Source organism: Nerophis ophidion, linkage group LG09 (assembly GCF_033978795.1).
Source record: "Nerophis ophidion isolate RoL-2023_Sa linkage group LG09, RoL_Noph_v1.0, whole genome shotgun sequence".
Classification (NCBI taxonomy): domain Eukaryota; kingdom Metazoa; phylum Chordata; class Actinopteri; order Syngnathiformes; family Syngnathidae; genus Nerophis; species Nerophis ophidion.
The window spans coordinates 18533912-18543920 of record NC_084619.1 but is presented as its reverse complement, the minus strand read 5'-3'; the positions used below and the strand labels follow the sequence as shown (position 1 = coordinate 18543920).

The following is a 10009-nucleotide window of genomic DNA, read 5'->3' as shown; positions in this document are numbered from 1 at the left end:
AAAACTCTTTTGGGTGTTACCATTTATTGGTCAATTGTACGGATTATGTACTGTACTGTGCAATCTACTAATAAAAGTTTCAATCAATCAATCAAAAGTGTAAAGGAAAAAAGACACTTTTTATTACAACCGTACATCCCGTCAAAAGCCTAAAGACTGATCGCACAGTTCTTGTCTTCACAATAAAAGTGCCGCTCCATCGCGTCTGCGCTAACAAAATAAGAGTCCGAAAGCCAGCGCAAACAAGCTAGCAAGCTACGGAGTGTGCCGCCAATGTATTTCTTGTAAAGTGTATAAAAACGAATATGGAAGCTGGACAAATAAGATGCAGAAAACCAACGACTTTCATGCTGTATTGGACAGAAAAGAGGAACTTTTTTTCTCCTCCATTTGACAACGTGGACGTTATCAGCAACACTGTCTGATTCCAATCAATGCAAGTCATCAGAATCAGGTAATACACCAACTTATATTCTTGTCTTCATGAAAGATAGGAATCTATATGTTAAACATGCATGTATATTCATTAAAACACCTTTAACATTTCAACAAAAATGGCAAAATAAATAAGTATAAATTATATACTGTATATATAAATGTGTGTGCATATATATATATATATATATGATATGTGTGTGTATATATGATATGTGTGTGTATGTATATGTGAGGTAAATCACCTCGACTTGGTCATTTATTAAGTAATTGATAAACGTTGAAAAACGTATTGGGGTGTTACCATTTAGTGGTCAATTGTACGGGCTTCACGGTGGCAGAGGGGTTAATGCGTCTGCCTCACAGTACAAAGGTCCTGCAGTCCTGGGTTCAAATCCGGGCTCGGGATCTTTCTGTGTGGAGTTTGCATGTTCTCCCCGTGAACGCGTGGGTTCCCTCCGGGTACTCCGGCTTCCTCCCACCTCCAAAGACATGCACCTGGGGATAGGTTGATTGGCAACACTAAATTGGCCCTAGTGTGTGAATGTGAGTGTGAATGTTGTCTGTCTATCTGTGTTGGCCCTGCAATGAGGTGGCGACTTGTCCAGGGTGTACCCCGCCTTCCGCCCGATTGTAGCTGAGATAGGCGCCAGCGCCCCCCGCGACCCCGTAAGGGAGAAAGCGGTAGAAAATGGATGGATGGATGTACGGAATATGTGCTGTACTGTGCAATCTACTAATACAAGTTTCAATCAATCACTCAATCAAGCAATCAATTAATCAATGCCTACTGAGCCTATGGTGCTGTTAAGTTATTGTGGCTCAATGTGCCTTAATTTTTATTTTAGTTTAATGTACTATTATTTAATATTCGTATATTATTATTTTAGTTGCTCAAGAGATATTCCTGGCTCTGAATTTGCTCATTGCTATTTTTATGTTTTTGTGCATTATTTGTTGCCCTAATCAGGTTACTCATCAGTTACTCAGTACTTGAGTAGTTTTTTCACAACATACTTATTACTTTTACTCAAGTAAATATTTGAGTGACTACTCCTTACTTTTACTTGAGTAATACATCTCTAAAGTAACAGTACTCTTACTTGAGTACAGTTTCTGGCTAAGCTACCCACCTCTGGTCAAGAACCACTGTTATGAGGCAAATAGTGTGCCAGTGCACATATAGTGTAGATTGGAGAGATAGTAGAGAGGAGGAAAGCGCGCCTGCAGTGAGGCATGCAGTGTGCGGGCTGCAGCTCCCTCGCATCCCCGCGCAGAAGGATGGGCGAGACTGTGCCAAACATGTTCGGTCTTCTAACGCGAGGGTCCGGCACACACGGGTCGCCACTTTTCATTCCGTTCCCCGCATGCGTGTGACGACCATGACACTCCGCGCCAGCTTGCTTTCTCCTGAACTCTCCGTGCAAAGTGGATTTCCACAAGTGGAGATGCGCACTCCGCCATGGGACGGGGCGCAGGGGGGCGCTTGAGGGATCCCGGGAAAGTACACCGACAGCGGGGCCGGTGACTTTTGATGCCGCCTCCGATGAGGAGCTTGTCGCTGTCCGACGCGCGAGTGGTGCTGAAATCCGGACGATGCCTGGCCCGCGTCTGCAAGGCTGCCGCTCCCTGCACTTGAACGAGGACAACGGCCGCTTCGTGCTGCTCGCCCTCCTCATCGTCTTGTACCTGCTGTGCGGCGCCGCGGTCTTCTCTGCCATAGAGAGGCCCTCGGAGTTGAGGGCCCACGGCCGCTGGAACGGGACCCTGCGGAACTTCAGCGAGACCTTCAACATCAGCCTGGGGGAGCTCAACTCTTTCCTGCGGGAGTACGAGGCGGCCATCGCCGCCGGGATCCGGGCGGATGCTCTGAGGCCACGATGGGATTTTACAGGAGCTTTTTACTTTGTTGGAACTGTGGTGTCAACTATAGGTATGTCATATTTTATTATTGTTGGTCATAATGCGATATCAATGCTTGAGCCTTCTTCTGTCTATCCATCTGTCTCTAAAATTGGAGCAAAGTATTGCCTGATAATTACAGTAACATTTACTGTGAAATATCTTCACAGCAATTTACTGTAGCTGCAGAGTTGTGATCTTACGATTCATTACTATAACGTTTAAAGTAAATACTGTAAGTTAAAGGCCTACTGAAACCCACTACTACCCACCACGCAATCTGATAGTTTATATATCAATGATGAAATATTAACATTGCAACACATGCCAATACGGCCTTTTTAGTTTACTGAATTACAATTTTTAAATTTTCTTCAAAACGTCGTGTAATGATGACGCATACCCAAGACGTCACTGGTTTTTAGGAAGTATGAGCGCCGCGCACACACACACAGCTAAATGTCGTCTGCTTTAACGGCATGATTACACAGTTTTGTGGACATCTGTGTTGTTGAATCTTTTGCAATTTGTTCAATTAATACTGGAGGAGTCAAAATAGAAAGATGGAGTTGGGAAGCTTTAGCCTTTAGCCACACAAACACACGGTGATTCCATGTTTAAAATTCCTGGAGGTGAAACTTTCCTATGGATCAGAGCGCGGTCAAGAGAACATGGATCCCGACCACATGTCAACCAGCAGGTTTCGGTGAGAAAATTGTGGTTAAAAAGTCAGTTCTTACCGGAGAAAAATTGAGCTTGTGCCGTCCATAACTGCCGTCGACTTCCCTGAGACACTGCGGGTCAAAACACCCGTGGAGACACAATTCCAACTATCAGGTACTATTAAATTCACTAAAACACTAGCAACACAATAGAAAGATAAGGGATTTCCCAGAATTAACCTGGTAAATGTGTCTAAAAACATCGGAATCCGTCCCAATGCAATCGCGTTTTTTTTTTCTTCTAGTCCGTCGCTATCAATATCCTCAAACACGAATCTTTTATCCTCGCTATAATTAATGGGGAAATTGTCGTTTTCTCGGTCCGAATAGCACTTTTTCTTGGAGGCTCCCATTAAAAATAATGTGAATATGTGAGGAGCCATCAAACATGTGACGTCATCGTCTGCGACTTCCGGTAGAGTCAGGGCTTTTCTCTTAGCACCAAAAGTTGTGAACTTTATCGTTGATGTTCTCTACTAAATCCTTTCAGCAAAAATATGGCAATATCGCGAAATGATCAAGTATGACACATAGAATGGACCTGCTATCTACGTTTAAATAAGAAAATCTAATTTCATTAGGCCTTTAAAGTAAATACAGTAAGTTAATTACAATATCATCAGAGCGACATGTTCCGACTTAAAATTTGTAATATCCATCCATTTTCTACCGCTTATTCCTTTTTGGGGTCGTGGGGGGCACTACTAGCGACCACGCAGTCTGATAGTTTATATATCAATGATGAAATATTAACATTGCAACACATGCCAATACGGCCTTTTTAGTTTACTGAATGGGAATCCGTCCCAATGCAATCGCCTTTTTTTTTAATACTTTTTATTTTTCCATTCTACCGCTTATTCCCTTCCGGGGTCGCGGGGGGCGCTGGCGCCTATCTCAGCTACAATCGGGTGGAAGGCGGGGTACACCCTGGACAAGTCGCCACCTCATCGCAGGGCCAACACAGATAGACAGACAACATTCACACACTAGGGCCAATTTAGTGTTGCCAATCAACCTATCCCCAGGTGCATGTCTTTGGAGGTGGGAGGAAGCCGGAGTACCCGGAGGGAACCCACGCAGTCACGGGGAGAACATGCAAACTCCACACAGAACCCAGGACTACTGGACCTTCGTATTGTGAGGCAGACGCACTAACCCTTCTGCCACCGTGCTGCCAAAAAATACTATCTCAGTTTAAAAGCATACTTACCCTACGAGAGTGTGCAAGGTATAGTTTACGGAACACCTCAAGAGACAAACCATGCATCAAATATAAATATATGATATGTATCAAATATTTTACTGTCAAGCAACAGTAATTTCTGTAAAGTATATGGGTATTGTATGTTTACAGTTATTTGTTCTGTTACAGTAAATGTTGATTGCAGTATTGTACTGTGAAAAGGTACTGTTAGATGCTGGTAAATTTGACTGTCTATCCATCTATCTATCTATCTATCTATCTATCTATCTATCTATCTATCTATCTATCTATCTATCTATCTATCTATCTATCTATCTATCTATCTATCTATCTATCTATCTATCTATCTATCTATCTATCTCTAAGGGGTGTGGGAAAAAATCTATTCGAATTTGAATCGCGATTCTCACGCTGTGCGATTCAGTACTCAGTGCTCACTTTTTTTTTTAATCTATTTTTTTTTCTTCAATCCAACAAACCACTACACAGCAATACCATAACAACGCAATCCAATTCCAAAACCGAACCTGACCCAGCAACACTCAGAACTGCAATAAACAGAGCAATTGAGAAGACACAAACAGGACACAGAACAAACCAAAAGTAGTGAAACAAAAATGAATATTATCAACAACAGTATCAATATTAGTTATAATTTCAGCATAGCAGTGATTAAAAATCCCTCGTTAACATTATCATTGGACATTTATATAAATAAAAAAAAAAAGAACAATAGTGTTACAGTGGCTTACACTTGCATCGCATCTCATAAGCTTGACAACACACTGTGTCCAATGTTTTCACAAAGATAAAATAAGTTATATTTTTGGTTTGTTTAATAGTTAAAACAAATTTAAATTATTGCAATCAGTTGATAAAACATTGTCCTTTACAATTATAAAAGCTTTTTTTTTTTAAAATCTACTACTCTGCTTGCAGGTCAGCAGACTGGGGTAGATCCTGCTGAAATCCTATGTATTGAATGAATACAGAATCGTTTTGAATCGGAAAAATATCGTTTTTGAATCGAGAGTCGCGTTGAATCGAAAAAATCGATTTTCAATCGAATCGCGACCCCAAGAATCGATATTAAATCGAATCGTGGGACACCCAAAGATTCACAGCCCTACTATCTATCCATCCATCCATCCATCCATCCATCCATCCATCCATCCATCTATCTATCTATCTATCCATCCATCCATCCATCCATCCATCCATCCATCCATCCATCCATCCATCCATCCATCCATCTATCTATCTATCTATCTATCTATCTAACGAACGAGTAATTTGTTGTGGTAATATCCCAGCATGCACAAGACATTGGTACAACGCTGATTACACATACGTGTCCTTTAAAACTGACTTTGAAACAACGTTGCAAAATAGTTGTGTTTGTAAATTGAGACAATGTTGTTTCAACGTTGTATTTGTGTTGTAGAATGACCAGAAATTAAAGGTCCAATCAACATCAGACGCCAACATTGATTAAACGTTGTCAAAAAGCATGTTTTCCAACATTGTGTTTGAGTTGCTCAACATCAGCACCAGTTCCACAAGTTCTCAATGTTGTTTTAATGTCTTATGCCTGCTGCGATATGCTCTAACTTCACAATTATTATATTTAGAGTTAATTACTCTCTCGGTTTAAAAGCATGCTGACACATACTGTACAATAGTGTTTAACGTATAGTCTACGGAGAGTGGCCGTGCCAGCAACCTGAGGGTTCCTGGTTCGATCCCCAGCTTCTACCAACCTAGTCACATCCGTTGTGTCCTTGTGCAGGACACTTAAAGGCCTACTGAAATGATATTTTCTTATTTAAACAGGGATAGCAGGTCCATTCTATTTGTCATATTTGATCATTTCCCGATATTGCCATATTTTTGCTGAAAGGATTTAGTAGAGAACATCCACGATAAAGTTTGCAACTTTTGATGCTGATAAAAAAGCCTTGTCTTTACCGGAAGTCGCAGACGATGACGTCACAAGGGTGAGGGCTCCTCACGTCCTCACATTGTTTATAATGGGAGCCTCCAGCAGCAAGAGCTGAGAAAACGACAATTTCCCCATTAATTTGAGCGAGGGTGAAATATTCGTGGATGAGGATATTGATAGCGAAGGACTAGAAAAAAAAAAAAAAGAAAAAAAAAGTTGGGACGGATTCAGATGTTTTTAGACACATTTACTAGGATAATTCTGGGAAATCCCTTATCTTTCTATTGTGTTGCTAGTGTTTTAGTGAGATTAAGTAGTATCTGATAGTCGGAGGGGTGTGTCCACGGGTGTCTTGACGCCAGTGTCTGAGGGAAGTCACGGCAGATACAAGGACGGCGCAAACTCCACAGATCTCCGTTAAGAGGCGACTTTTTAACACAATTTTCTCACTGAAACCTGCCGGTTGACAAGTGGTCGGGAACCATGTTCGCTTTACCGCTCTGATCCATAGTAAAGCTTCACCTCCGGGAATTTTAAACAAGGAATCACCGTGTGTTTGTGTGGCTAAAGGCTAAAAGCTTCCCACCTCCATCTTTCTACTTTGACTTCTCCATTATTAATTGAACAAATTGCAAAAGATTCAGCAACACAGATGTCCAAAATACTGTTTAATTGCGCGATGAAAGGAGACGACTTCTAGCCGCAAATGGTGCTGCGCTATAATTTCCTGACAGTCCGTGACGTCACGCGCACGTGTAATCATTCCGCGACGTTTTCAACAAGAAACTCTGCGGGAAATTTAAAATTGCAATTTAGTAAACTAAACCGGCCGTATTGGCATGTGTTGCAATGTTAATATTTCATCATTGATATATAAACTATCAGACTGTGTGGTCGGTAGTAGCGGGTTTCAGTAAGCCTTTAAATCTTGCTCCTGATGGGTCGTTGTTAGGGCCTTGCATGGCAGCTCCCGCCATCAGTGTGTGAAGGTGTGTGTGAATGGGTGAATATGGAAATAGTAGAAATGATTGGAAAACTCAAGGCAGCCATGATATTATCTTCTTTACAATTGTATGTAAACTTTTGACCACGACTGTAGTTAATTAATGAGCATATTATATATTTTATTGTACAGCTCATATTGTACTCACCAGCCAGACCCTTGCCTGCTTGCACTGTATGTGACAAACATTTTCAACTTCTGGTTCAATGGTTATCATCACACTCTTATTATCCACAAAAGTACCCTTGTTTGGTGATTAAAAACAACCTAAGAACTTTGCATTTTGTTGCACATTTAAGACATCATTTTTCAATAAAACTGTACAACAGTGTTTTTTTTATTAACCCCCTTTGAGCATCATGAAGAAGAAAGTTAATGTCAATGTGGAATTTACGGAAATATCAAACCCGTATAACTATTTGCATTTTTTGCTGATATTATAGGCTTTTTTGGTAAAATATTTGTCATAAATGGACCTACATTGGATTGGTTTGATCGTGTTCAATCAGGGATGCCCTAAGTCAAATTGAGGCCCCAAACAAACGTGTTTTGGATACCCTCCCCAAAAATTTCTTAAACTTTTTTTTAATTAATGTGAAACGACTTTTAGACATTTCTGATCAAACTTTAATTTAATTTCATGCAAGTTTTGTACTAAAATGACTTCACGATGAAGAAAGTGACCAATATTTTTTTTTGTGTCTTCATTTTTTACATTACAAGATGACATTGAGGATGTTCGATCCAGATTCAGTTTATTTGAATGTTTTTCCTCTGTTGGTTTTGCGAATATTGTTAGAATATTAGGTAAGCGCATTTAAAAGGCGGACATCTCCAGCCCTGACCAGTTTTTTTTAGTTAATGTTTTGTTTGCTTGTTTGTTATGTATTATTAATTTTGTAAGAACATGCTGATAATAAAAAATATACAATTTTTTGTGCAAAATAACAAACGTAACATCATTAAAACATAAATTTGCATATTCTCCTGACAGTTGATGCCAGGACTATTATTTACAAACCCAGCACAAACGGTATGTGGGGAAATGAGCCTTTATAATCTTATCTGTTACAGAGCAGGTAGGTGCTAGAAACATTCTGACAAATCAAATAGTTGATGTGAAACCATTTTTGCACTTTTTAAATCCAACTTTAATTGAATTTGATGCATATTTTTTTTATTACAATTAAATATTGGAAAATATATTGTTCAATTAATTATTTTTCTTTAGCACAAAATAAAAATGATGCATCATGAAAAAAATAAACTGCCACTGCCCTTTAAGACAAGCATTAACACTAAGCAGTAGGTTTCAATTGGAAAATGTGTCCTTATTTTCTTGTCGGTGACGGAGCAGGAAGTGGCCAAGAATATGTTTGCTGTAAAGTTTCATATGAAGAAACCTGTTTTTTATTAATTACATTTGACCTACATGCACTTCTTCATGTAAAATAATGATTAAAAAAAAAAAAAAGTGAAGAATAAATCTGCACACCCTTGTTCTGTGTAGCAAAGGAAAGGAGTTGATAATATTTGCATTTACACTTCAATAAAAATACAAAACCTAAAACCGGTGAAGTTGGCACATTGAGTAATTTGTAAATAAAAACAGAATACAATGATTTGCAAATCCTTAGCAAATCCTTTCCAACCTATGTTGAATTGGTTAAACTGCAAAGACAAGATCCTCAACGTTCGACTTTGTTATTTTTTGCAAATATGAGTTCATTTGGAATTTGATGCCTGCAACATATTTTAAAAAAGCTGGTACAAGTGGCAAAAAAGACTGAGAAGGTTGAGGCATGCTCATTAAACATCCATCCATCCATTTTCTACCGCTTATTCCCTTTTGGGGTCGCGGGGGGCGCTAGCGCCTATCTCAGCTACAATCGGGCGGAAGGCAGCACTTATTTGAAATATTCCACAGGTGAACAGGCTAATTGGGAACAGGTGGGTGCCATGATTGGGTATACAAGCAGTTTCCATGAAATGATCAGTCATTCACAAACAAGGATGGGGCGAGGGTCACCACTTTGTGAACAAATGCCTAAGCAAATTGTTTAAGAACAACATTTCTTAACCATCTGTTGCAAGGAATTTCGGGATTTCACCATCTATGGTCCGTAATATCATCAGAAGGTTCAGACAATCTGGGAAAATCACTGCATGTAAGAAGCAATGCTCAAAACCAACATTGAATGCCAGTGACCTTCAATCCTTCAGGCGGTACTGCATCAAAAAGTGACATCAGTTTGTAAAGGATATCACCACATGGCTCAGAAACATGTCAGAAAACCACTGTCAGTAACTACAGTTCATCACTACATCTGTAAGTGCAAGTTAAAACTCTACTACGCAAAGCCAAAGCCATTCATCAACAACACCCAGAAACGCCGGCGGCTTCACTGGGCTTTAACTCATTTAAAATGGACTAATCCAAAGTATAAAAGTGTTCTGTGGTCTGACGAGTCCACATTTCAAATTGTGTTTGGAAACTGTGGACGTCGTGTCCTCCGGAACAAAGAGGAAAAAAAACATCCAAATTGTTATAGGTGCAAAGTTGAAAAGCCAGCATCTTTGATGGTATGAGGGTGTATCAGTGGGCTATATTTTGTGTATCTTTATCGACAAATCATCTTTTCCTCCACTGTCAAATAAGCGCTGCTGTTTTCCCCCCTCATGTGTTACATTTTGGCTGTGAGGTGCTTTTGGCAAGGGGTTTGACATCTGCCTCTGCCTGCCATTTGGAACAGCACACTCATCACAGGCTATAGGACAGCACCCATGGGGGCAGTCTT

General features: G+C 40.0%; 1 protein-coding gene across 1 annotated transcript in view; it reads left to right on the top strand.

Moving 5' to 3' along the window:
* Nucleotides 1–1677: 1677 nt before the first annotated feature.
* The window catches only part of kcnk12 (potassium channel, subfamily K, member 12), an 81853-nt gene continuing 73521 nt past the window's right edge, over nt 1678–10009 (top strand). The window contains exon 1 of the mRNA XM_061910473.1: nt 1678–2368. Coding sequence (XP_061766457.1) covers nt 2032–2368 — 337 coding nt within the window. The 5' untranslated portion in view covers nt 1678–2031. The remainder of the gene's footprint in view (nt 2369–10009) is intronic.